The 27,984-nt window shown below is 48.0% G+C and overlaps 1 protein-coding gene across 1 annotated transcript; it reads left to right on the top strand.

Moving 5' to 3' along the window:
• The first annotated feature begins 829 nt into the window (after positions 1 to 829).
• PLEKHO2 (pleckstrin homology domain containing O2) lies at positions 830 to 27,526 on the top strand. Its single transcript, XM_053988878.1, has 6 exons — positions 830 to 926; positions 5,419 to 5,571; positions 11,742 to 11,858; positions 18,705 to 18,809; positions 20,717 to 20,815; positions 23,093 to 27,526. Exons 1-6 carry the CDS (start codon positions 918 to 920, stop codon positions 24,329 to 24,331), a joined length of 1,722 nt encoding a protein of 573 aa, XP_053844853.1. The 5' UTR covers positions 830 to 917; the 3' UTR covers positions 24,332 to 27,526.
• The last annotated feature ends 458 nt before the right edge of the window (positions 27,527 to 27,984 follow it).

A 27,984-nucleotide genomic window follows, 5' to 3' on the forward strand; every position in this document is an offset into this window, starting at 1 on the left:
AGGGACACTGTGCCACCCCGGACCCTGCCTCACCCCCGGGACCCTGCCTGACCATGAGGACTCTCTGATTTCAGGCACTGTCTTACTACAGGGGGCTGGTCTGATCTCATGGGACCCTCTCTGATCCCAGGGGACCTTGTGAGACACCAGGGAGCCCCCTGACTTTTGGGACCTGCTGATTTCAGGGACTCTCCTACTACGGGGTCTAGCCTGATCCCTGGGGACCCTGCCCGACCCCAGGGACTGTATCGGACCCCCGGGGACCCTGCCTAATCCTGGGGATCCTATTGGACCCTGGGGTCTCTGACAGATACAGGGGGCCTTCTGATTTCAGGGATCCTCCGATTTCAGGGATCCTCCGATTTCGGGGATCCTCCGATTTCACGGACATTGTCCCAACACGGGGGTTTTGCCGGATCCCTGGTGACCCTATCCGACCCCGGGGGATCTCTCCTACTCCAAACTCCACGTCCCGCTCCGGTTATCCTGTCATCCCTGGTTATTCTGCCCACCCCAGCGTCCACGTCCCAACCCGTAGCCGCCGTCTGACCGCAGGGACCCCGTTCGTCCCCCTCCCCTGGGCTCGGTCCCAGCCCGTCCCGGGGGATCCCAGCCCCCGTCGGCGGCGGGGGGGGGGCCGGGGCCGGGCCAGGCGGGGGGGCCGGGCCAGGCGGCGGCGGGGCCGGGGCCGGCGGCGGGGGCATCCCCGCCTCCTCGCTGGCAGCGCCGGAGCCGCCGGAAACCCGGCGGTGCTGCTGCTGCTGCTGCCGCCGCTCCGGCTCCCCGAGAAGTTGTTGCCGAGGGAGAGCGGCGGGGCCCGGGCCGGCACCCCCCGGCCCGCCCGGCATGACCGTCCGCCCGGAGCCCAGCGGGGCAGCGGGGCGGCGGCCGAGCCCCTGAGCGGGCGGCGAGGAGCCATGGAGCAAGTGAGTCCGGCCGGGAGCGGGACGGGGAGCGGGGGTGACCCCGGGACAGGGAGGGGGGATCCCCGGGCCGGGCGGGAGAAGCGCCTGCCGGGGCAGGGGGACCGCACTTCGGGGTGTTTTCGGCTGTTCGCCGGCGCTGGGACATCCCGGCCCCGCTGCCCCGGGGGACGGCGGAGGAGACCGCGGGGCGGGGGGTTCCCCATCCCCGGCAGCCCCCGGAGCGGCTCGGGCAGAGCCTCGGCAGCGCATCCCCGCAGCCCTCGGGATGCTGGAGCCGGCCAGGAGGGGCTGCCGGGCTCGGCCGGCGCTGGCACAGCCGGGCTGGTTCCACGCGTGCTCGGGCCATCCCGAGTGACTCCCGCTGGGGTGTTGTCCTGCCCTGCTGGAGCCCGGCCTGGATCGAATCGCCAGCTTGGACATGTCTACGCACCTCCAGCCTTCTTCGCTTCTGCTCTGCTCCTCCTTTCTGTTTGGGACGGGTTTAACTCGGAGAAGGGCGGTGCAGTGCTTCTTCTGAACACGGTTTTCATGTCCACGGGATCAGACACCCCAATAATCCATCCCTGTGAGGATTGATTAAGATGCCACAGATTTGTTGGCAAGTTAAACAGGTCGCTTTCTCCCCTGGTCTGGCCACGCAATTATTCCTGCTTCCTTTCCTTGGATGAGGTTTTGCTGCTCATGCACAAAGAAAGCTCCCGGTAGGACGGACTGCCGGAGGACTTCAGGCTCTGTCTGGTACATGCGATCCCTGTCGCTGTGGCTTGTCTCTCCCCCCTCACACCCCCTTATTTCAGCTCTCAACATTCTGTGGCAAGAATGAAAACTCTTTTAAAACAGCAGGGAGACGGCAAAGCAGCCCAAGTTGGTAGTGACTGAGAGTTGTTATTATCCGCTGGCATCCATGAAATTAATCCACAGCAGAGAAACTGCTTCCAGCTGGCAGCCACCGGCCAAAGGGGCTTCACACTTACCCCAGCATTGGCTGGCCATCTCACAGGCTTCTCTTCTGTAGTGATACATGAATCCTCCAAGGATTGCTTGTAGAAGGAGTGTCAGAGGCAGTTCCCCAGGTTCCACGTGGATCTGAGCAGTTTGTTTCCAGTGGAACAATCTGTTCTGTTCTCTGGGCAGAAGTGGAAGTGCTAACAGCAAGGTTTGGGAGATAACGTGGAAAGGGAGAAAAAGAGTGGATGTGTGGGGATGCAGGTTTTCTCCTGGGAGTTGTTCATCAGCACCTTGGTAGAAGGGAGTGTGTGATAAGTGAGATGCTTGATTGAAATGAAGTTGATGTAACTGGCTAAGGCACTTCTGTGCTCTGTGTAACTTTAAAAGCACCACTGTGATTCAACTCTTGGGGGTTTGTTTAGTTGGAAGACATGAAGACTATGTGGGTTTGTGGCCCCATAAAATACAGGGCAGGGGAGGGGAGAAAAAACTGCCTAGTTGTTAAATAAAAAGCCATCTTATCTGATTTGGGTTCTCTGCTGAGCTGCAAAATGTGAGGCTAAACCAAGCTGAAGGAGTGGAACTTGTGTTTCACTTATAATACCACCATGATAGAAAATGCAAAAATGACTCTTATGGATTGGTTTTGGGAGTGATGCCTTTGGCCTGAGCTGGCATTGGGATAACCTGGTTCTTCCTTCATTTACACTGGCTCACCTGGCTGATGTCAGGGGGCTTCTTCTCATGGAATTACCACAAGAATTAATCCAGCCCAAGAAAATCCCAGGAAGGATATCTGAATATTTCTTGTAGAATGCTCCTATGTAGCTGAGTTAACAACAGCAACTCATGTCTTTGTGTCATGCTTCCATTTTAATTGTGGAATTGCAGGCAGGGGACACAGGATGGACACAATGCCCTGCTGCTGGTGCCCTTCCCTGGCCAACCTCCCCTTGCCAATTTGGGGCAAGGCTGGCATAAAAATAATCTGCAAAAATGTCAGGGCACCATCTCTGAGACTCTTCTTGCTTTTGCAGGAGCAAAGTTTGCAGTTGAATCATCTGGGTCTTTTATGTCCTTAAGCAGCAGGTGAGGGATTACAGCACCTGCCCCCGTTGTGGGATATGCGGGGTACCTGTGAAGGGGAAGTTGCTGACCCAGAGCCCAGCAGCTCAGCATCCCTTTGAGTGCTGGATCTCACCCCTCACATCTGCCTTGTAGCAGGGACTGGAGAAGGCAGCTCAGGCTCAGGTGACTCTTGTGCAGTGCAAGGGCAGAGCCCTCTGCTTGTGGCTATTGTCACTTGCTGAGACCAGCACTCTCCATTTCATTGCAGCTTCCCTCACCTTCCCTCTCCTGGGCTGCTCAGGTGGGGCTTGGAGTCATGGATCCTCTGTGTGGATGCTCCCAGGTGCTGGCACAGCAGGAAGTCCTGCCTGGTATGGAGAGTTACCCCATGCATGGCTCCTTTCAGGCAGGGGTTCCAAGGAGGGCTCCTGAGTGATCTGGGGAGCTCCAAGGCAAGCCTGCAATGCCAAGGAGGTGAGGTGCAGTCCCTGAAAGGCTGGAGAGCCAGACCCCAAACCAGCTCTGCCCCCGCTGTGCCTTGTACAGAGGTGTCAACATGAGCCCCAGCTCTGCTGGGGCAGGTTGTTTTTCAGAGGTAGATGTTAGGTGCCGTGTCTTCACAGAGAGTACTTTTATTTTAAAACCAGTGTAGTTTTTGCTCTGCAGAGCAGAGCATGGATAGACATATTTACCATGTGACTTCAGCCTTTCTGCCAGGTGGGGAAAAAAAAACCCAGCAAAAATTCACCTGCCAAGCAAAAAAAAAAAAAAAAAACTTTAAAGAGTGAAAACATTTTAGCAGTTGTTGGTCTGGACTCACTTGAATAAACTCTTCACACAGCTACATCCATGCACAAGTGCTACAAGGGAGGTTAAAGTCCATGCCCAATTATCTAAAAATGACATCAAAAGGGTTCTCAATCAGGAAACCTGCAGGTCTGTATTTGTGCAGGAATTGATGTTTGCTGAAGTCGCAGATCTCAACTGAATACAACTTCCTGGCAACCTAAAAAGTCAAGTTTAAAAAAAAAAACACCCTGTGTAGTTCCTCCATTTCCCGGAAAACTTTTTGATGCTCAGTCATCCTGTATTGTGGCCATTTCAGATGCAGCTCAGTATAACTGAAATAACTTCTACAAAAGGCACCGAGGTTGTTAGAGGTTTCAGCCCAATTTTCTTTTAGGTGAAACAGTTTATTTGAGTTTCTTGTTCCCAGTCTGCACCCGAGCCTACTGGCAAAGCCCAGCCCCTTCCAGATCTTAGTGGAGGTCAGAATAAATGTGGGTGCATGGGGTGTTTAAGCTGTTTTTCTTCTTCTTATGGGTGCGAGCTCCCTCTTTGGAATAAGAGCTTATCCTGATGGAAGCTGCTATCCAAGGGTGTGTTCAGTGGGAGTCTGGTGCATGAAAACAGATTTGTTAGCAAGGCTCTCCTCCAAATTTTAGAAGCTTGTCCATACACACTTGCTCTGTCCTGGCTGTGGGAGTGTCCAGCTCTGACTCTGTTCCATGCACTTGGGATTTTCTCATGTTATGAAACAAGATGTCTGAGCTCCAGCTGATACAGTTTGTGCAGTGAGGGCCATTTTGGGATGTTTGGGGCTCTCTTGTCACACACCCTCTTTTTTGTGTGCTAGCTCTCTGCAGCAGGATTGCTGCTATTACATGTGGGGACATGGAGAAATCTGAGTCTGGGGGACAGTGGGGTCCCTGGGAGGAGGTTGGAGGATTTGGGCTTGGCCTCTCCTGACAAATCACAAGGTTGGTGAGGTGATTGTGTAAGGGGATTTGGCTCAGCAGGGGATTCTCCTTGCCTTGCTCCATGAAAAGAGGCTTATTGAGGGGTCCGTGGGGTGTGGGGAGCTGCAAGGTGCTCCAAGGGAGGGGTACAGGGATCCTGCCTTTGCAAAGGTTCTTCCAGTGCACTGAAGAGGAGGAAAGTTTTCATCTTTAACCTGCTGGGAACCTTTTATTGTAGATGTGGTGAAGTCCTGTCCCTCATGCTGTGGATTTGCCAACAGGAGTTGGTTTGGGGATGGTGACCAAGCATAGATGCCTAGAAGAGAAGCTTGCAGAAGTGGCCTTGGACTAAAATATGAGTGTTGCTACTGGTGCAAGCAGAATCCATTGTGCTGGGATTCATCAAAAAGCTGGAGGAGCAAAGAGGAGAGGAGGCTGCTCCTTTTCAAGGTGCACTTGGTGCATGAGTGAGCAAGGAGTACCTCCCCAGAGAGAAGCAGAGCCCCTGGGGGAGCAGAGGAGCAAGGTGGACTTGTTGCCATCCCAGCAGTGTCTCCAGGGATGGCTGGGGTCTGTGCCCACTTCCCAGTCCTGTGGGAGCTGGTTGAGTTTTCCTCTGGAAGATGTCAATCTCCCGTTGTGATGTGCTGGGGAGGGACCACATTTGGTGGGTGCCAAAATCTTCTCTGGGCTGGTTTTCTGATGATGGAAACTCCTTATGCCTTCTGTCCTTGCAGGATACAAAGGAGGAAGTCTCAGAGAAACCAAAGTGTGCTCCAACTGCAGAGAAATATGGCTGGATTAAAAAAAGCAGCGGGGGGCTCCTGGGACTGTGGAAGGATCGTTACGTCCAGCTACGGAAAACACAGCTCGTGGTCTACGAGGATGAGGTATGGTCTCAGCTAATGGCCTTGAATGAGGGGCAGGAGCAGGCCCCTGGGGACACATGCATGTCCCTGTGTTTTTTACTCTTCTCTCCAGCCCATTCCTTCCAAAAGGGCTTCTCCAGATATCTCCAGGAAGGGTAAACTCTGTAAAAGAGACGGCAGCTGCGTTTTAAATATATTACTTATTATAAATATTTTAGCCATTGAATATTTTGACAGAGCCATTGCCAAAATAAAAAAATGGGGGGCAGGACATCCTGTGAGAAGGTGAACAGTGTAAAGCTTTGGGCGGAAGCAGGATATGTGCAGTGAGGTTTTGGCTTTTGAAGGATAAAAGTGATTGTAGCAGGCTGACTTCCCACCTGCCACTTGAGAGGATGGCAGGCAACCCTGCAGCTCTTTGGCACCCCTCAGGCAGCTCAGATTGTTGCCAGCCAGACTCTTCAGAGTTTCTTTTAGCCACTGAAGGATGCAGAGTGAGGTTGTGAGTGCTTGCTGTCCTCCTTAAGCATGGACAGTCTGGATTTGGCTCATCTTTTCCCTTTACTTGAGCCAGTTCTGAGTAAAGGACCCCTGGAGCCTCATCCTGGACTTCCCTAGATAAACTGCATGCCTTAAGTTCATGGCCACACTTAGAGCTGTTTCCAGACAAATGAGGAGTAAGAGCCAAGCCAAATCTGTCCTGCATTTTCAGGCAAGAAGAATGAAAAGTGCAGGGCTGGTCCTGCCAGGATGCAAAGGTGGCTCTGTCCTGAGTCAAGCCTTTGTTCTTGGGCTGGAGGCAGCTTCTGCAAGAGCAGAGTTTGCCCCAAAAGTTAGAAATGACAGTGCAGAGCATAAGCTACACCAAGAGAGGTTTGAGGTGAGGGGTGGGTAGGTCTGAGCCCTGTGCTGGCCTGTGTGTGCAGCAGGGTGGGGGACTGTGGTCTGAACAAGGACCACGTGCCTGTGAGGTGTCTGGCCCAAGAAGATCTGGGGCATCAGGATGATATAAAAGCAAAATCATGTAAAGCTTCATGTGCAGTGTGTCAAGGGAAGAAGAATGGGGAAATGTTTCAGCAGCTGCATTGCTGCGGTGGTTTCAGGAACAACAGGACTGACAGTGAGTTCAGTTCTCTTTTTTAAAAACATACTCTTGCCTAATAAAGAAGATTTGTTATAAACAATTTAGGTTAAAGGGTACTACCTCTTCCCTTATGCTGAACACTCCTGCTCTTCCCAAATCCCAAAGCTTTCTGGTGTCATTTGTTCTTAGCTGTGAAATGTCATGAAGAGTGCAAGAATAATGACAGGAGAAATCAATGTCAGGTGATGAGCAGTTCAGAAGGCAGGAAAAGCAAGGTGGGGGTTCTCTTACCCAGAGGGATGCAGCCTGGTCCTGCAAACTGTTGACTCTCTGTAGATCATTTCCCAGTGCCCTGGACACCTGTTGACTACAGCTGAAGCTTCAGGAACTCAAAGATTTAAAATCCATAAACATGACGTAGGTTTTTTTTAAAGGGCATGCCTTTAAAAACAAGATACATGGAGGCTCTCATTACCACAAGGGAAAAGGAGGCTTTTAAAGTAAGATTAATTTTCACAGACATTCAGAAGAAGGAAAAAATCCCAATCATTTAAAGGGTTATTTTATTATCTCAAGAAGGAAAATGGCATTTGTAACAACCAGGCATAATGTTTTCTGGTAGCCTGCAGATTGTGGTAACATCCTGTAATAAATTGCATCTGTAAGCTACAGTAGCTGCAAGGTCCCATTATTGTAAATAAGGGATCATGTTAATATCTATAGGCTATTAAACTGGCTTACAGTGAAGTCAAATGTCTTAGGAGAGGAAATTGCTGCAAAATTATCTGGTAGCACAATAGGGTAACATGTGATTGTGCAGACTTACTACAGGGAAACCAAAGGAAATGGCAATTTTCTGCACTCAGGAGGGGTCTTGTTGCAACAGAATTGAGGCAGTTCATGTTTATTACTGTATTTATCTTCCTTTAATGTAGTCAGGGCAGTGTGGCTGTCTCTATCTTACAAATGGGGAACTAAGTTTTTGAGATGGGAAGGGTTGATGTCTAGGCAGAGTCTGTGGTGCAGTGTGCTATGGTGGTTTGCATTTCTGGAGTTCAAGGTGCCATTTTTCCCACTGGGTATGTGGACCTTCTCCACATATCTGCTCTGTGTGACCCTGGAGAAGGACACAACATTCCAGACCTTCCTCAGGCTGAAACATTTACAAATGGGATTGTTCAGTACTTGCTGAAAAGGAAAGGAGATAAAACCTCAGGCAACAGGAATAAAAGGCATCTCTCCATATGTATGCTGAATTAGACTTGGATGGGTTAAATGGGGGTTAGCTTCCATGTGGGCAGGCAGGAGGCTGAGCATTTTATCTAGAGGCTGAGCATTTCAGCTGGTCTGAGCCCATCAGATTTCCAGGAACTGAGCAGTGCCTTGGACTCAGTGTGCTTTTCTCAGTCCCTCCCGTGTCCACCCCTTCACAAAGGGCTGCTAATGTTGCCTTTAGCAGTTGTTTCCTATGCAGGCCACCTTGTTGATGCAGTTGCATGAGCCTGGCTGCACTTGTAGCTGAGGTTTAGGTGCAAAACAAGAGCAGAGGGGACGGCCAACACGAGATAGAGACAAGAACATTGTACAGTGTTGCTGGAAAGTACAGTCTGAGCAGCACACAAATACCATATATCATTATCAGTAGCAATCTCCAGGAATGTGCTCTTGACCTGCCCTGGGAACGTGTTCCCCAAGTTGCATCTGCTAGTCAGGCTTTGGGTTTGGTTAAAAGCAGAGCCACCTCCTGAAGGCAAATGGCAAATGCCTATTGTGTTACCTGGAGCAGATGGGGTGAAAGTCATCCCACACGGCTTCAGGTTTCTTTCAGCGGATGGGGAATGAAGGGAGATGGATTTCTTGTTCTCTCCTGTGCCTGCATTTACAGCACCCTGCATCTGTACCCTCACCTAAATGAAGATGCAATTAAGCAAGATGTTTGTATATTCCACACCCAAATGTCAGGAAAGGAGGCACTGATGCAAGTACAGGGTGCTCGGATCCCAAGAAACTGCTGTGCAGGTGTGCACAGAACCAAGTGGGTTATTTTCTAGTGGGGTTTCTTGTCTTTTTATCTCTGCATATTCTTGCAAGAATAAAAAAACCTACAGAGTTTATCACTTCATGGATTAGAAAGCATCAGTCTTGAGTTTGGACTTTTTTTACCCCCTAAACAGTGCAGCTAGTGCTTAGACCTATTTTCTTGTGGTTTTAGGGTTTCTTTGTAAGTGTATTATTTGACAGGGAAAAATCCTACTAGATTCTAGAGACCAGAGGATCCATTTGGCGTTCAACAAATGGACACTTAACATCTGCATTTTGCCCTGGTAAAGTGATAGCAAGGTATACCCAAAACTGATTTGTTAAAACACTTTGAGAGCCTTAAATAGAGAAATAAATTATTATTTCAGGTCTAGACATTTTACACTGAATGGAGGGTCTCAGCCCCTGAGTATGTGTCAGTGAGGAGGTTTTTGCTGGGAATTATGCCTTCATATAAATAAAAATTTCAGGGAATCTTTTCCCCCCACCTTTTTATAAACTTTTCATTCTTTGGTTAAGCACATGCATTAATATGTCCAGGTGTTCAGTAACTTTCTTCTTAAGGGCCAAGCCAATAGACATAGATATGTTTGTCACAGGATGTGCTCCATGGAGTGTTAATGGAATAGTTTTTCTGCATTAAATCATGAATGTAAGGGTTCTGTACCAGGATTGAGCTTGTCCAGAACATGTGTCAGGGCAGGACTCTCTAAGTGACTTTGTCACTCATGGTGCTGAGTGTCCTCCAGGTCCCAGGAAGCTGAAGGGACCTGGGGACCTGCGTCAGGGTTGGATCTTTTTTCTGTATCTTAGTGTTGCAGGACAGACATAAAGGATCTCTTTGTGACCCAGGTAGGCTCACAGAGTGGGGATGGCTGCTTGCCAAGGGTAAAACACAGACAAAAGCCCCATTCTGGTGCTCCCTGAACTCAGATGCTTTTCCTTTGCCTCATACATGGAGTTTTTATATTTCTCTGTCTGCTTTCTTCCCTGCTTTCCCTGAAGAGGATAACTCACTTGAAAAGTTCAGGTCCCTGAGATGAAGGAGCCATAGCTTGAACAGTCAAGGTGTCTCTGGGAGACAGTGTCCTGCATGTCCACATCCTCTCTGCCCTTGTTCTCTGGCCAGGTCACAGTCCCCAAAGCCTCCCCAGGGAGAAGACAGGCAGCTGGAAGGCAAGAGGCAATCTCACAGCAAAACCACAACTCTCCACCGTGCCAAGTCCCCTTGTTCCCCAGCTTAGTGTTCCACAGCCCTTAGGAAGTGGAGCACAGCTTGCACAGGGAAGAGTTCCTGTCCAAGAGGCAGGACGGGTGGCATGGACAAAGAGGGTGACAGGGGCTCTGCTGGGGACAGAGCTGCTCTTGAGAGCAGGGAGAGTGGGCAGGAGGCTTGGGGTTGGTCTCTGCTCAGAGTGCTGCCGGAGCTCTCTGCATCCTGAGCCCAGGGAAGGAGCTGGGAGCTGCACCGGCCGTGCGGCAGGGCTGTAACGTGGGCGGTCGTCCTCCGAAGGCCAGGATGAGATCACCCATCCCCGAGGCATGTATTCCTGACCTCACCCTTCTCTGTCATTTGTTGGCCGCGGAGGGGTTATTATTTCCATCCCTGTCCTTTTGCAGTGACATTGCGATACCAGGATTGCAGCAGGAGCCTTCAAAGGGCCCGGTAGCGTCAGCAGGATTTTATCGGCTGGGTTTTAGGTTTGGGCAGGATTAATCTCCTACTCCTAGTACGCATTTTCCCAGTTCACATTCACCTACTCAGTGTTAAATGAAATAAACAGTAATGTCATTAAAATAATAAACCTAAATTGGATCCAGACGTCCCTCGGTGGCTCAGGACTCGCTCTGTGTATTGGCATCAGCTCTGCCGGGCCCCCATCCCCAGATAGGAGGGTTAAAAAAACTGAAACGCAGGCTGAGTTCTGCACAGCGACTTAAATGTCAAGTGGTAAAGGGAGGAAATTCCCCGCAGCCCACTTCCCTCTGAACTCTCCATTCCCTGCCTCCAGCCACGCAGCAGCTTCCTGGCTATGACATGTTTCCTCATCCCACACCCCCTTCTCCACTACAGGAATTGCTAAATACAAACTCATACGGGCACAAGGAGCTGCCTTGGGAGCAGAGCCTGAGCTGGGGGTGGTTATGGCCAGCAATTTTAATTCAGGATGGTACTGGAGAGGTTCATGAGCCATGCTGACTGTAGCACTTCACTGGCAAGAACTGCTCTGAGATTCTCACTGCTCATTTGTGCTTAGCAAAAGGGAGCTTTGGTCTCTGCTGGGCTACTGAGAGATGAAGAATATTATTTGCCCAGTGTTACGCTGCAATTCCTATTAGGGATGGTGCTCTGCAGCTGAACTGAGCCACGCACCACGTGTGGAATTTTAGTTATGTTACTGGGAGAAATGAGCCAAGATCGCGGCCGGCAGTCATCAGTGGAGATACTCCAGAGATAAATATTCCCCACTGAGATGCTGGCCCAGACAGTTTTGCTGGCTGTACGGGGCTGTATTTCCAATACTAAGCGTTTTGACAGCTCGGAGTGTGGCTGCAAGAGGACTGTGTCCATCACACGTAGCTCCTGCTGGCCTTTGTGATGTGAGGACCAGTTTGCCCCAGCTCAGTGTGGCAACAGGGCTCCCCTCTTATCCCTGCTCTGGCTCAGGCTTCCTGAGGGGACTGCTTGGACCATCGTGATGCTTGTGTCACCTTCCCTGTGAAGAAGCAGAATCACATCTCCTCCTTTCATTGTGGGATGGAGGTAGTGTCACTTCTGGCTGCAGATCCCTGGATGAGGCCAACAGCAATGACAGAAGCTGGTGTTACTGTCCCCAGCCTGTTATTTGCTCAGCCACTGTGGACCACTAGGCCTGTAGCTTAAAGACCAGGGTGTTTTCTTAGTGAGATGCCAGCCTGATTTATGGGGCTTTCTGGCTGCATGCAGGTTATTTTTAAGGCAAAAGAGCTCTTAGACAGTTGCAAAGGGAAGAAATGCAGAATTTGATGATCTGTGATTGATTTCAATGCCTCCTATTCATAAAAATGTTTCATTCCCTCTCTGCAGGATGAACAGAAGTGCATAGAAACAGTGGAACTGGAGAGTTATGACAAGTGCCAGGAGCTGCGTGCACTACTAAAAAGGAAAAATCGTTTCATTTTAATCCGCTCCCCGGGTAAGAAGGTAGGATTGCCTTTCTCATCACCCTCGAGTTTGCTAGCTCCAAAGTGAGTTCCAGCCAGCTGTGCCCAGAGCAGATGAAAAGCTCTGAGACTGAGCTCCTTGGCAGCTGGGAGAAATGACCTGTAGCTGTGAAGGCTGTACAGTGTGTAAGAATGAAAGCCACTGTCATGTAGATTTCTTTCCTGTTGTGGGGAAAAGGTCTTCCTTGGCTCAGCCTTTTCCTCTTGATTTTTTTTTTCCTGCCTTAGCATTTTCTTTCTTCCAGTACTCCCTAAGAAGTGGTACTTCTTAGATCATTCCCTATGGTTCCTCCATGTCCTCTAAGCACCTGTGGATGCTGCAGCTTTGCCCAAGTCCAGTGAAATCAATAATTCCAATCCATGTACTGAGACAGTTCCTGGAGTTAGAACCATTGATCTGAGAAACTCCAGTGCAAATTTACTTGCAGCCAAACACTTCCTAGGAGAAAAGATTTGTTTTGCAGAATTCATGAAACCCTACATCTGTAGCTTCCTGCACAGCATCTGGTTAGATCCAGAAGCTAAAAACCAGACTGGCATTGCAAAGAGACTATAAATCCATCTGAGCACTGTGTGTATGCAAAGACATCCTGCTTTACTTCCTATCTATATTCATGATCACTACACATCTTTCAATGTTCTCCTTAGCTCCTACTTGCACGCTATCCATTTCAGCATCTTTATGGGCTAGAATTCTTCATTGTTACTTTGGGGTATCACACTTAGCCTTCTAATTTCAATGTGATTTATTTTTTGGCCTTAGAGTTCTTACTAAATCTCCCTGTGCAAATCTGAGAAGTTTTGAGGGACAAAACACATTCATTTCCATAAGAACATGAACAGGCACAAATACAAACTTGCTGCATTCCCCCATTTTGTTTAAATAAATGGATTGTTTAGTCCTTGTTGTCACTGTTGCTTATTCTTTCACTCCAGTCACTTAGTGTTTATTCATATAATAAGACCCCAGCTGAGTTCAGAGCACCATTGTGCTAAACTTCATTCAAAACAACAAAACAAGGACTTTCCTGCCCCAGAACCCTGGGCTAGTGAGCTCCAGCAGAGCGCTGGAGCCCAGAACACATTAGGAAGGAATTCTTTCCTGCAAGGATGGTGAGGCCCTGGCACAGGCTGCTGAGAGCAGCTGTGGCTGCCCCATCCCTGGAAGAGTCCAAGACCAGGTTGGACAGGGCTTGGAGCAACTTGGAATAATGGAAGGTGTCCATGTCCATAGCAGGAGGGCTGGAAACAGATGTTTTTTCTCTTCCAACCCAAATGATTCTAGGATTCTGTGATTCTAAGTGTACACCTATTCCCAGGGAGGCCAATAATACCCTGTGTGCTCAGAGATGGGCAGTGTGGTAGGAACAGGTATTATCTGCCAATATGTTACTGAGAGAATTGTGTAATAGCTGCATATGTCTCTGCACTGCTCCATGAATCAATGCAGGGTGTGAGACCTGTTTTTAAACCTTTCATTTCTTGCTATGAGAAAAATATGCCCAAACTGTGCCCAAAAGGGTAACTTCATCCTTTTGGCATGCTGGCAAGTTTACAGCTACCCTGTTTTTCATGCCACTGATTCAATGGAGACCTAGATAGAGGCTACTTTTTATAAGGCTCTTTTGGTGAAAGGAAGGGCTTTTATAAATGAAAAGTTCCCTGTTTGTGGCTCTCCTCCCACCCTTCTTTTGGCTGGGAATCTGGTGAGGGTGTTGACACACAACATACTTTGGCAGATGTTAGCACAGGCTTCAATTAGGAGGCCAACGTACACAACTGTCCTTCTTCTGTTTTGAAATCACAGCTGTGGCGATATATATCAGTTAAACGTTTTCCATTTGGGAGGCTTGCTGCCATCCACAGTTTAAAATCACCCTGTGAGCTAGCTTGCCAAGCCCTGCCACATCTTGCTAGGGTTTTTTTCTTTTCACCCTCTCTCCTGAGCATAATGCTGAGGAAAGAGTTTGAGGGACTTAGCAACAAGCTAGGAAAGGCCATTTCTCTTTCAGTGCACAAATCTTGAATACAGGGAACCCAGTTTAGTTGCAGGGGAATCCCAGTTTAAATCTTGGATGGGATATTTTTGAGCAGAGATGAATCAGTCAGTTAAAACTACTCTGCAGCTGAAGTTGCACCTGAATAAATAAGTAGTCCTGCTAAACACTGGTTGTTGATGAATGTACCCAGATTCTGCTTGGCCTGTTGACAAGGATGACATTTTTGTTAAGCTGTGACAATATGAGCATGTCACACACCTGCACTGGTATGGAACTGAAAGAAAGCACTGCCCCCTGAGCTTCAATTCTTCAGTGAAGGAAGCTGACTGTGCAAAAACCCTGTTCTGCTTAGAAATCTCAAATGCTTCATTCCATCCACAGCAATTAAGGGAAAACTTTTGGATGCAGAGAACTGGGCTTCTAAGAAAGGGCAGTAGCCTTGGCCTGGAGACTTTAAAATGTACTACTCACAATGCAGAAAAGCAGTGTAAATGATGCTTGGTGTAAACTCTGAAAATTACCAAGATTGACACAAGTCTGGTGTTCTGAGTGGATCTGAAAAGCTTCAGCTGCAGGGAAGTATTAAAATTGGGAAGAGGGTGGTAGTAAGGAAAGAGTCCACCAGCAAGTCCTGCAGCTCTTCAGGCATCCTCACACCTGTGGTCAGGGGTGGAAACTTCCATTGCTTATTTTTCCCTCCATCCATTTTTGAGGTACCTGGAACTGCCTTCACCAGGGGCCCAGCCTGGAAGCTGCAGTAGTGAGGTTTGGGGGAGTCTGCTCCTGGGGTCTGCCAGTCTGGCTGAGATGCTGCATTATTCCCAGGGATGATGTTGCTCTTGGTTCAGCTACAGAAAACCACCAGAATCCTCTGACAATCATCTCATAGAAACATGGAATGGTTTGGGTTGAAAGGGACCTTGAAGATCACTTAGTTCCAACCTCCCTGTCATAGGCAGGGAGTCCCTTGTCTTCTCCTTTCCCCTTCATGATATATAACCTGACAAAATCATGTAGAAGAAGGCAAGAAATGACCTCCCATCTGGCAGATAGACTCTGCTGCACTCATGGTAGTTTAAGATGTTACTGACCTAACTCTGCTGCAGCTTCTGCTGAAGGTGACCACCCTGTACCAAAAGTCAGCAGAAGGGAACACATCCCCCCAGCAGTTCACAGGCAATTCACAGTCCAGTTTAGCCCAGCCCTACCAGGCTTTGCACTGAAACAGATAAGGACCAAGCACAGGTTTGTGTCACCTACCTCTGCAGCAGTTCTGCAGAATTGCTGAGCAAAGAAGTGTTTGTAACAGGCTTAAACTGCAGCTACAAGCTCTCTAGAGCTTGTCTGTTAAATGACTTAGCACAGGTACAACAGACTGACCCCAGGAACACTTCTCTTTCCTGGAAAGCAGGCTTGGCATTGCCATCAGACTGTCAGTGCTGGAGAAGACTGATGTCTCAGGGAGGACAAGGAGCAGTGAGGGAGACAGTGCCCGCTGCTGTCACGGACAGTGATCTGTGTGGGAGCTCCTGCTGCCTGACGTCTCAGCAGTGATTCAGCAGGAGCTGTGCTGTGCTCTGAGTAACTGTCAGTAAATTGTGTAGCCTGCATTCATGGCTTACAATGGTCACTAGGTTTGGCCATGACAGCTTTTCCTGGCACACCAGCCTGTTGTTTATGGCATGACTCAGTCTCAGCTGGCTTAGCAAGAAGGAGTGCAAATGTGTTACCCTGCCTGCTGTCCTCTCATATTGGTGTCACCGACTCTCTGCCTTAAATTCCTGCTGGAGACCAGACCCTGCTTATTGTTTTGTAGGAAGTACCCATCCTTAGATGCATCTGCTGGCATCTGTAAATATTCAAATGAGTAAAGATACAGACAAGAGAAATTCATCTGTTCCTTGTTTGTTGAGAGCCTGGGAGTCTCAAAGTACTGCGCAGAGTCCCAGTGACAGGCAGGACTGAGACCAGCTTCTTTCTGTCTCTGCTCTGCAGCTTCCTGCTTTACAGAGAGCTCCCATCCTGGTTTGGTTTGGGTGAGCTTCTTCTCCCCAGTGCCTTGGCCAAGGACAGGAGCCACAGATGGATGCAGACAGATGAGGGACTGCAAGGCAGCAAAGAGGCTGTGGCTGGCAGCAGCCTGAGCATGAGCCTCTGAGCCCCAGCAGCCTGACTCTGCCTTGGTGTCTGTGGGTGTCTTATAAAAAGGAGAGAAAAAATTTCTAAGATACCTGGGCACTGGGAGGAACCTGCACCTCTGTGTCACAGCCCGGGGAGCTGTGCAATCAGGGAGCAGAGCTGCAGCAACACAAGGCTGGCATTGCCCACACTGCCCTGTGGGTCCCACTGTGCTGCTCATCCTCCCTCACCCAGCTCCCTTCTGCTGCCACCATGAGTCCCTTTCACCATCCACTGGATCTGCATTTGATGGCAAAGGGTTGCATGCCAGAGGGACATCTCAGCTTCTCATTAACGAGGAACCACCCCCCTGAGGTTCTCCCTGCTCTGCCACAGAATTGCTGACACCAGTGCTTAGTCACAGTCTGGGAGGCTTTATTTGGAATGAGGCACAGAAAGTGGCATTGGAAGAGGAAGCTTGAAGTGAGGCAGGAATCCTTCCCCTGAACAACGTGTACAGAGATTTCTAAACCCTGGTGCAGGCTGCCAGGTCTTTGCCAGGCAGTGCAGCAGCTCAGCTGCTCACAAGTAGAGCTTTCTCATAAGCTTTTATAATCACAAAGCTTTGGGGCAAAATCGTTTCCAAACAAAAAAGTTTTTAAGCACACACAAAACCAGGCCAGCTCGGACTAAAACAAAATCTGGCCGTCGCTCTGTTTTGGAGCCTTGCCTTCCCTTACATTCCCTGGTTAGAGTGGCTCTTCTGCATCCCAGACAAAGGGCTCTTTTTCCAGAGGGCTGTGGGTCAGGCCCTAACCTCCCCTCTGAACTCTTAGGAAGGCATGTGGTCCTGTCACCTTACGTGCAAACTGATCAAATAAAGAATCTTTCCCCAAATTACTCCTTAACTCCCTGCTTGCCATGATGGTTGTGAGTGTCTGGCACTTGGCAGCTGTGATGTAAATCCACAGCATTGACATGAAAAATAAATACAGAAAGGAAGAACAGTTGGTTTCTAACAGCAAGAGTGGGTGTAAGGAGATCAGGCTTTAGTTCTGCAGAATTTCTGATGTTCCCTTCAGAAGTTGCTAGAACCAAAACAGTTGCTGCTTTGTTGTGCCATGAACAGGGAGCTGCTAAGAGCACTCGACTGTCAGTCACCATTAGCTTTGTCCCCCTCATTTAATATAGTCCCTGTTTTATATAGACACTGCTGTGATTTTGGAATGTGGGGCCTCATTTACAAAAAGGCTGAGGCTACAACTGCTCTTGAAGGCAATGGGAAAGTGTAGAGTACCTATAGGATGTTAAATACCCCCAAAAAACTGTTCCAGGCAAAACCCCCATGAGGCTGTGTTTTGAACAAGCATCTCTGTAGCTCGCTTCTCCACCTGGAAGAGATGGATAATTTCAGTTGCTCTGAAGAAGGAATTCATGAAGCCCCCCAGATACTGTAGTGATAAGCAGGAAAGAAAAAAGACTGTCAGGGGAATCAGTAATTCTGTTTTCAGGGCAGGGCTGGAGCAGAGTTAAATCAATAAGACATATTGACCCAGGAGGATAAAACACATGATGGAATAACTCAGTAAGAAGTGCCACCCTGTTGTTAGGGATGGTGCTAGGAGGAGCACACATAGCAGGCTGACATCCCTGCAGCCTGGAAACAATGGGAGTGTCTAACTTTTAAGTGCTTCATTTTGCAATGTTGCTGGTGTCCTTTAGCACAGGAGTATTCCTGTGTGCTTGTGCAGTGTGGGTTAGGGCACCACATGGAGCTGTTTGGATCCCAGCTGGTCTGCCATGCAGCCACCTGTAAGGTGAAGATGATATTTCTCTCACCTGGAGTGTACTCTGGGGCAAATGTACATAATACTGGTGAGGTGCTCAGAGGAAACAGAAGTGAATTACATAACACCCTGCCTATTGTCACTGCTGTGGGCAAGAAGAGATTGGAAACACTGAGCAAAGCCATGGGGCTGTCCTGGAGAAAGGAAATAGCTGGCTGGCTGGAGGACAGGAGATACAATCACCCATCCTCCCTCCTTATTTGTGACCCATACTTCTTGCCAGTTCCCTCCTATATTGACCAGCTCTTCAGACCCCAGAGAGTGCCCGTCTGCAGTGTTCACTGCTGGATTTCATTTGCAAACAAAAAGATATGGTGAATTTTTGCACTTACATTGCTGTTATGCCTCATCATGTCTGTGCCCAGCTGGATCAAGGTTAGAGCAGCCAATGTCAGTGCCCCACATTCCAGTATCAGTTCTGTTCTGCAGAGCCACAGGAACAGGGAAGCAGGCAGAGCCCACTGCATGCAGCCTTCCCATTCCTGGTATTCTGGAGGAAGTGGGAGATAAAGTATTTTGCTTCATCTGAACCAGCCAGTATGACTTGGACTTTCAGTCTGACTCTATGCAGTGTGACCATTTGCTGTACAACTCACTGATGCTCCAAGAGCTATTCCAAGTGTTTTGCAGAAGGGAGAAACTTACATTTTTACTACTTTAGTAGTTACCAAAATAAAACTACAACAAAAAGCTGTCCAGCATAACAAAATCCTGTTCATGGGAGCTATGCCAAAGCACAAAGGAATCTGTAGTTTAAACACAGGCTAGAAGTGCATGTTATATAGAAATTGAAGTGATCCAGAGGTACCTCTGGTCTTGAAAAGGAATGCTCAGCCAAAAATTCTCTCTCTGCTCTTGCAGGTTCATGATATCAAATTTCAAGCTCCAACTTTGGAAGAAAAGGAATCGTGGATAAAAGCTCTTAATGAAGGGATCAATAGAGGCAAAAACAAAGTATTTGATGAGGTAAGAGAAACAGTTTTCAAACTCCTGTGTTTCTGTATCTGTTCTCATCCATGGCTCCTTTAGCTAAAAGCAGAACCTGCCTGAACTCCTGTTCTCTCCATCCTTCCTACATGCCAGCCGTGGTCCAAGGAAAGAGAAAGGTGGTGTGCAAGGTAGGGCAGGTTCCTTCCCTTCAGAGCTTGGGATCAGAGGATTTCTGGGAGTCTCCCTCTCCCAATGGAAGCAGCTGGTGCAGAGAAGCAGCTGCAGTGCTGAGTTGTGTAGAGCTGGGATGCAGCCTGGAGAGACTCATCTTCCTCACATTGCCATGGTCCTCATCACCAAGCAGCCCAGAAATGGAGGTACTTGGTTGGGACATAGCCCAGTCTTCAGCACTGGAAAAGTCTGAAGTGACTCAGTCCACCAGCTATTCCGCCTGCAGTCTGGAGAGAAGTCTGGTGGAAAGTTACTCCATGGCCCTGGCCAAACCTGCCTGCCTCTCAGCTGGCCCCAGTACACCTGCACTTTCAAATTCTCCTCCCATCCTGCTGTACAGAGGGGAGGATGAAAATTGCACAACCTAGAGCCTGGTTAACCTTGCCCTGCTCCCTCTTCGTTTGTAAATCAGCCCTGAGCTAAACCAAAGGAGCAGCATCTCTTCTGCAGTTCTTTCAGTAACTGAAAGGAAATGAACAAAACCACCACCATGGGAATGACACAAGAAAAAACGAGCAGGGCAAGGAAGGACAAGGCTATCAGCAAAACTGTTTAGCAAAGGAAACCAAAGCACTGAGTAAAAGTTTTGAGAAAAGGGCTAACTCATGTAGATACAGTGCTAGAGGTGTAAACTCTTGGAAGTTGGACTTTGCTTTTATTCAGCAGAGGGCAAAAGCATATGGGTACAGTGGGCGGTGAACTCTGCACACCCTTCAGCAGCACAGCAAGGTGGGATCTTAGATCACCTCCCTGCCCTGTGATGTGGGGTTATCCTCCTTACAGAGAGATCCAGTCTCTAATTCTCAGTCATTCCAGTAAGGATCAAAACTCAGATATAAAGTGTTTCCACATTGGCCAGGCACAGGCTAATGGGTCAAGCCCTCAGCTGGCTTGGATTATGTGTTCTCCCCTGAAGGAGCTGTAAAACCACTCTGCCATACCAGCCATTTTTCTCTTTAAATCCCTATTTCACCCTCACCAGCTTTCCTATTGTACAAAGTTGTGGTACCAAGGACACACAGATGTTTCAGTGTCCCTGGTCACTGGTGCTGCTCCTCCATGGGGAGCAGACTCCAGCCCTTGGCCATCACAGTGTGGGTGGATGGTCATAGAGCCAGCACAGAAATACCTGTCAGGGCACTGGGACCTCCCTCCTTAGGAGTGTGAGGCAGTGGATTTCTCATCTGATTCCAGGAAATAAATTTGTTAATTCAGCTGGAGCTGCAATTAATCCAGGTCACTGCTCACACCTTCTCCTCAGCATCCTGCAGTCATTAGAGCTGTGGAAGGGAAGGGCTGTAACGAAGTGCTGCTGATATAGTTCACAGTCAGGTCACGGTTATTAATGAGCTTTCACCTCTAAGATGGAAACAGCAGTTTTGGTGCTGTGTTCTGCCACATGCAGGAGCTGGTCCAAGCACAGGCTGCAGTGAGGACAAAGCTCCTTGTGTCCTTTTTTCCCTGCCTCTTAGGTGGAGATAAGTTTAGCCATTGCTAACCTCTGAGACCTTAAATATCCATCACATATGTGCAGGGCTTTGCAGGCAGGCTGTAACTGAGCTCTGAGGTAAAGACTAGAGGTGAAATGCTTCAACATTTCATGTGTGACAGTGACAACTTTATGGATAGTGACAGTGACAACTATATGGATATATCTTGAGAAATTAATCACCCTCTTCCTTTTTTGTTTTCCTCCTCTTCCTCCATTAAAGGTGAAAGTAGATGAGAGCCTTTCCTTGGACCATGTGACTCGGGACAGGGTGAAGGTGTCCCACGGACGTCGGCCACCCACCAGAAGTCACCTAAAGGAGGTGAGTGCACCCTGTTGGAGTGAGCCATCCCACCAGCTGGGATCACCGAGAGCTGCTTCTTCCACTCAGCTACCAAACCCTGGGGGAAACTCCAGATATGGACAGCCTAGAGAAAGCTGACAAGGGAAACAACTTCCTGCAGGAAAGACTGTGCCAGCACCTCTCTAATGAAGCTCCAGGTTCCCATAGACCTCTACCTGCTGCAGCACCTTACCATATATTTAGCTTTTCATAACTCATAAGCTGTTTACCATCTGGTCAGAGCCATTAGAGACTGAAGCACCTATATTTATTTTCAAGGATAATTTTGTAGCCACAGTGGTCTAAGGGTAGAAGAACTGCATGGTCCACAGGGAGAAGCTGTATTTTCATTAAGCTAACCAGAGAAAGCAGATGAACTTTCAAGCTTACAAGCCCTTCCCTAGGTCTGAAAGAGAATACATTATTCTCCCAGGCAGTTTTATAGACTAACTTGTCTACTTTTAACTGATTTTCTGGGTCTGTCACTTTAAAAAAAAAAGAAAAAAACCCACAAACCTGCATTTCATTTCCAGGGGAGAGGTTCTCACTAATGTTTGATTCCTGTGATTTATGAAAAAGTTTCTACAGACAGATTGATATTTTAGCAGAGCATTAATCGCAAGCAAGGAAGGTTTTTAAATCAAACCTTCTTTCTTCAGACTTCCAAGACTCTGACTTATGTTTCTGCACAACACTCAGATGACCCTTGTGCAGAAAATTAGATACCTTGAGACTTTTTACTTTGCATAGAAATGGAGGGAGAGTGTCTCTTCCAGAGAAACGCATGAGAATGAATCATAGATTCCCATCCTCCAGAAAACCGCAGAAGAAAACATGACAAAAGTCACAGCAACAATGAAGTGTGGATTCTGTTGCCTAATATGGGTTCAGTAAGGTGGGGAGCTCTTCCCTGGGCACTAAAAACATCTCTCTTCCCTGCTCAGATCACTAGTTTCACAAGATACCCCTGAGGTTAATACCTCTAAGACGTCTCACCCTCAGCCAAAATCAGGGGAAACTGACTTATAAATTTAGCAGCAGGAATGAGGGGATAGAGCCTGCAGAAAGATGTGTATCATGGCTTCTGGCTGCAGATTCATGAAGGAAATGGCATGAACATGGATTTTCAGTGTTCAAAGCAGGCCAGGTGAGGATGGGTCAGGGCCAAGCTGCCAGGATGCAGCTTGCCTCCATCTCTGTGCTGGGCTGGAAAAGCAGAGAGAGGCTTTAACTTAACTCTCTGCACTGCAGGAGCCTGGCCCTGGCTGCAGCTATGCCTTCGTGTGGTTTTGGGTTCCCTCACACAGGAACTGTCACTGCGGTTCTCCCTGTGGGGCACTGAGCTTACACACTGCAATGTCTTTGCTAAGTCCATCCTTTTTAGGAAAACCTTGCTACTAGTGAGATTTGCACACAGCCTGTGGTCTGAAGGAGGTTTAACCAGCTGAGGCTTGGCCCTGGTCAGGCCAAGATGACATCGGGTTAGAGGAAGCAATCAGAAGGCAACAGCATTTCAATCCCTGACCAAGCAATCTAAAGATCACCTTGGTTTATGACAAGCTCAAAAGCAGAAAAGTGAGCCTTTGGGGGGCATATTGCAAATGAAGGGGGTAGAGGGATCCCACTACCACAGGACAGAGAATAAAAAGGCAGAGCTTCACACTAGCGCCCACAGGAAAACCAAGAAATTAGGTTATTGTGGTACAGGCTTTAATACTGTCTTTTCAAAAGAAGTAGTAAAATAAGTTCTGCACTTTTCTCGGACTCAAGGGCTGCTTTGGGTTGGAAGGGACCTTAAAAATCATCTGCAAGGACAAAGAATCATTCACTAGACCAGGTTACTCAGAGCCCCTTCCAGCTTGGCCTTGAACACTCCAGGGATGGGGAGTCCACAGCCTCTCTGGGTCACCTGTGCCAGGGCCTCACCACCCTTATAGTGAAGAATTTCTTCTGAATATCTAATCTAAACCTGTCCTCGTTCAGCCTAAGGACATTCCCCCTTGTCCTATCACTCGATGGGCTTGTGAAAAATCCCTCTCCAGCTCTCTTGGAAGTTCCTTTAGGCACTGGAAGGGGCTTTAAGGTCTCCCTGAAGCCTTCTCTTTTCCTGGCTGAAAAGCCCCAGCTCTCTCAGATTGAAGCAGCAACCCCTTGCTTGCCATGCTGGTGGCAAGGGTTTTGCACTTAAACTTGAAGTTAAAGGATGAAACACAGGATCAGTGATAGAAATTGAAAACTTTCCCTCTTGTTTTTCAGGCTGCCAAGTGTACATCAGATGGTATCCTGCGACTAGATCTGGATATAGTAGACAATGGACCACCAACCTTTGATTCCACTATCAGTGAAAGTGACAATGAGCCACCTCAAAAAGAAACTCCAAAGCCCCCTATGCCACCCACAAAACCCACTGGCACAAAAGAAAATCAGGAGGCAGAGAACAGTGTTCCTGATCAGGAACATAAAAAACCTCTGTCTCCTCCACTGCCTCCAGATAAGAAGCTTAAGGAAGGCATCACATCAAAGGACAGTGTAAATGCCAAGGAAGAGGACTCTGGAAGTCAAGAGGAGAACGTGGAAGAATCCCAAGCACCAAGTGAGGAGGACAAGGAGAACCATGTTGAGGTCAGCAACAGGGTTATATCAAAAGCTCCAATTCCACTTCCTAAGAGTGTGCCAGACAAGCTCAAAGTAGCTTGGGACCAACCAACCGTTGAACCCAAAAAGACAGAAGACTTGGAATCATCAGGAGATGATAGCAAAGACAACCTGGCTGAGATTGCTGCTGCAAATATTTCAAAGCCTCCTGTTCCTCCTAAGGTTTTGTCAGAGAAAATGCTTGCCACAGAGAACTCCAGCCATGGTGACCTGGAAGCTGGGGGCTGGGAAGAGCAGGAGTCTGGCAGCTCCAAGCCCCCAGTGAATGGGATCACAGCCAGCGAGGTAGCAGAGTTCACATCCCCGACAGCTGAAACAGAAGAAGGAAATGGGAGGACCGCAGCTGAGAAGGAACAGCAAACTTCAGCAGAAGAGACAGAGACTTCCTTAGCTACAGAAACAGACCAGGAGAGTGTAAAAGCAGCTATTGAGAAGAAAGATTCTACAGAAAACACTTCAGGTCTCAAACTTCGCTGTACTTCTCTGGGAGACTTGCTCTCTGATTCCAAAAATAAACAAAGAGCACTTCCAGGCCAAGGTTTCCCAAAGGATTCCCATCAATGCTTAGCTAAAATGGAGGAGAAAGTTGCTAATGAAAGGGAAAAAGCAGAAAAGCTTCTGCAGAAGGTTTTACGTGAAGGTTTGGAACAGGCCCAGGAGGGGAATGGACCCCCAGTGGTGGCAGAGACATTGCTCAATGAGGCAGTAGAACAGCTTCGGCAAGCTTCACAAGTTTTGCAAGAAATTAAAGGTCTTGGAGAATTGAAAAAAGAAGGAACACAGAAACAGAAAGAAAAGCAAAAGGATCTAGTGACTCTTTATAGGAGAAGTGCTCCCTGACACACTCTGCAGAGACTTCTTTCCCAAAATCAAAGCTAAACATTTGCATTTATGATTTGTACCATTGCTAGGCCAGTGTTTAAAGATGGTGTTTTGCTGTGCACACACCATGTCTGTGGGGCAGAATTGAGCTTTCAGTTATAGCGTCTTTCTTTCTTCATGTTGTACGTACCAGTCTGGTTCTAATCCTCTTAGCACAGCAGAAGGTTACAGGACAGTGAACAGTTTCAAAAATGTGAATGCTCTTTAAGGATTCTGTCCAAAGTCCTTTCAATGGATCAGGCCTTGAAAATTACTGGTAATCAGACCAAGCCAGATTTTTTGAAAGGAGCAGAATGGCTATTCTAGCAAAAGCCCCTGTCTCTCTGTATTCACAGGCAAGCAAATACCCGATTACACTGGCACCTATCTGGTTTTCCTAGTTAAATCATTTAAGGATAAATGCAGTCAGTGTTTGTTCGCTTGCTGGCACGGTTTCCCAGACCACCTGGCCCAGTGACATCTAGGAACGTAAAGATAAACTGTTTCATCTTCTCCAAAGATACTCATAAAACCACATCCACAGTTAAAAAGTGACCTCACACAGAGGCAAACCAAACTGGCCAGTTCCTGACTCCAAGTAGTGTCCCTGATTTGGAGCAGCTGTATGAAGGCACTTTGAGGCTGGCTCTGCAGGGCTTTAGGTGTGCTAAAAGCATCAAAGTCTCAAAGCATCATTACTAGGCAAGTATTGATTGTTCCTCTTTCATTAATAGGGAAATTGAGATTACACTTGGCCTGTGAAAGTGTCTTCTACCAGGACAACACATTTATTATCGAGGACCATATCTATCTGATAACTCTGAATTCCCTCAGCATTGTTAGGAACAAATAGCCAGTTGTGTCCAGGAGATCCCCAGGAGCTTCCTAGGAGAGCTGTCACAAAGCAGCTTTGGGGATGTGTGTTTCCTTAGTGTTATCTTGGGATGTAACTGACAGGAGCATGCACATTAGGCAGTGGGTCTGGATGAGATCCCACTGAACACGTCTCTACCTGCTGTGTCCTGGCCAGCCTGAGAGCCATGCTTTGGCCCAGATCTCTCTAATTTACACACATGGAGGGAAAGGCATTTTGCACACAAAACTTCAGGGCTGGTCCCAATGGCTTAAGTATATGAAAATAAAAATGCATTGCTATGGAAGGGTCTGAGGAAGGCATTGCAGAAGGCTCCAGCACAATTCCCACAGCCTCCCCTGTCCACCACAGTTCCTGTGGTCTTCAGTCATTACAGCAGTGGCAAAATCATGTCTTTGCACTGTTACTGTGTAGCCCCATACCCGAGCTGGGCCCTCTCCCCTATTCCCTATAGTTGCTTTGAGGAGAATTGTGTGACAGCGCAGAGGGCTTCTCCTTTGCTTGAGCCAGGCTCTGGAAACATGGAAAATGGCAATCTTCCCAGTCTGGTTTTAAGGAGCAACATGCTACCTAAACTCTTTTCTCTCATTTTCCAGCACTTTGTTCTTAGCTCAGCTGTTTCTTTTTCTCCTAATTTCCCAGGTCCCACAAGTCTGCAGGGGGCTGCAAACACCACCCAAAGCAGCAGTAAAGTTTCGTTTGAGCCTCCTCAGACTAGGCATAGGTACTTCAGGTATGAGCACAGAAAGGTTGGCTTTGGGCTTCCAAATACTCTGGTTTCTACCACCTGGAGCCAGCAAGACAGATAGTGACCGTAACTGATGCTTCTGCCTCTTTTGATTAAACTAGCCTTGGTTTTGGTAGTAAGTCCCCCTCTCAAGACAGACACAGATGTTGTATGAGAGTTCACTTGTTATTCTGTCACATGGAAAGTTCTACATGGTCAAACACTCTGGGCTCAGGTGCCAAAAACTTTGCTTTGAGACAAGAAGTTTCCAATGTCCTAAGCCCACCCGGAGGCACATAGCCTGAAGCAAACTCTGGACCTGTGCCATTTGCTGTTGCGGGTTCAGTGTGAGTTGTGGGTCATATTCACCTTTCCAGACACACTTAGACAAGGGCTAAGAACACAGACAATTCAGTGCCTATCTGCTATCTAAATGTATTTTTCTGCATGTGCACTTTTGTTTACCGAACACTGTGTGGTATGAATGTGAGCTGTCAGAACCTGGTGTGCACTGGAAGTCGAGGGACAGCAGCTCCAGAGAGCAGGCAGGCTTTTGCAAGATGCAGTTCTGTAACAATAGATAGATGGGGGAAAACCCAGTTCACACTAACAGGAGTATACACAAACCAGGGCAAACTCTGGGTACAGGTTTATATCCCAAAGCTGAAGCCAATCCTAAACCTCAGGACAGGCAAATCAAAGCCTGGCATTGAAATCCAGGAGAATGACAACAGCTTATGGGATAGCTCAGTCCACTAATTTATACACAAATGCTTTTGTTCTCTACAGTGTTTTCTTGTGGCAGTGTGTTCTGTGGATACTTGTCTGGCAAAGCACTGGTAAAAATACCCAGACATCTCTCTCTGTTACAGCCAAACCTACAGGATGTGCTTATATTTACTGTCTATTTTTATATTATACTCAATATTCTAATGAATAAATGTCTGACATTTTACTGAATAGCCATCAGTAGGAATCCTAACAGATAAATACCCTCTACCTGTTAGGAAGTGGGCAAATTAAATAATTTTACAACCTACAGCTAATTACTGTATATGCTGTACTAACAGATCTTACTAGATTTGTATTATGCCTTGTAAATAGCTATAACTTAAGTGGAATCTCTGTATCACCCAGTAACTTTACTGCTTCAAATGCTATGATAGAGACTCTTGGTTTTAACTATTTTTTCTAATAGATTTAGTAGTTTCATCCTAAAACATACAGCCTTCTATGGCAACTCCCATCTTCAGTGTACATCCTGCCACCATGCACTTTTGTTTTTTTAATCTTCCTTTAAACATGCATTTAAACTTGTGTCTAATTCCTGGCTGCACTAAGGCTAGGGGGTTTTGTGCCTGAAAACCCTCTGGGCTTGGAGTGCTGGAGTGTGAGTCTGTGTTTTGGGCTGTGCCACCAGTTTACATGTCTGTGACAGGAAGGAAGTGAGTTTGCAAGTGAGCAAGTGTGGATGACGATATGAAAGCAGCTGCTGCAGCCCGTGGAAAGGCAGCACTTTTTCTCCTGTTTGTAAAGAGCTTTGAGATTTGGCAATAAAACCTCCTTTTAAAAATCTGCTGTTTCAGAGTAACTTTGTCCTAAAGAGGAGCAAGGAAGTGCCACCAGAAGCAGCACATTAAGGCTTTGCTGTGAAGGACTGAATGCTGCACAGGTTGTGGTCAGGCTGAGGTGAGCTTCGTGCTGTGCTAACCACAAGACAGGAGGAAGGAGAAACACTAGGGGCTGCAGCTGGCACAGAGCTGGAGCTGCTGCTGCACACAGGGCAGTTCCTGGCTCATCCCTGCCTGCCAGCTTGGCTGCCCTGGCCAGAAAGCATGGCTGAGGCCAGGATTTCCTTCTGGAAAGCAGTGGGAAGCATCACCTCACCAAGTCTCCAGCAGAGCTGGCTGGGCTGCTCTTAATACCTTCATGTGGACTCACTGGTGTCTACAGAATGTGGAGCCCACTCAGCACTCGTTCCCTTGGTGGTAAGCAATGCCAGAGCCTTGTTCCTCTGCCCAGATGCCAGCA

The sequence above is a fragment of the Vidua macroura genome, chromosome 12, assembly GCF_024509145.1.
Source record: "Vidua macroura isolate BioBank_ID:100142 chromosome 12, ASM2450914v1, whole genome shotgun sequence".
NCBI classification, from domain to species: domain Eukaryota; kingdom Metazoa; phylum Chordata; class Aves; order Passeriformes; family Viduidae; genus Vidua; species Vidua macroura.

Coding starts and splice junctions, on each gene's coding strand:
- PLEKHO2 (XM_053988878.1), top strand. Junction 11,859..18,704: donor TCCGCTCCCCGGGTAAGAAG/GTAGGATTGCCT, acceptor CTGCTCTTGCAG/GTTCATGATATCAAATTTCA. Junction 18,810..20,716: donor AAAACAAAGTATTTGATGAG/GTAAGAGAAACA, acceptor CCTCCATTAAAG/GTGAAAGTAGATGAGAGCCT.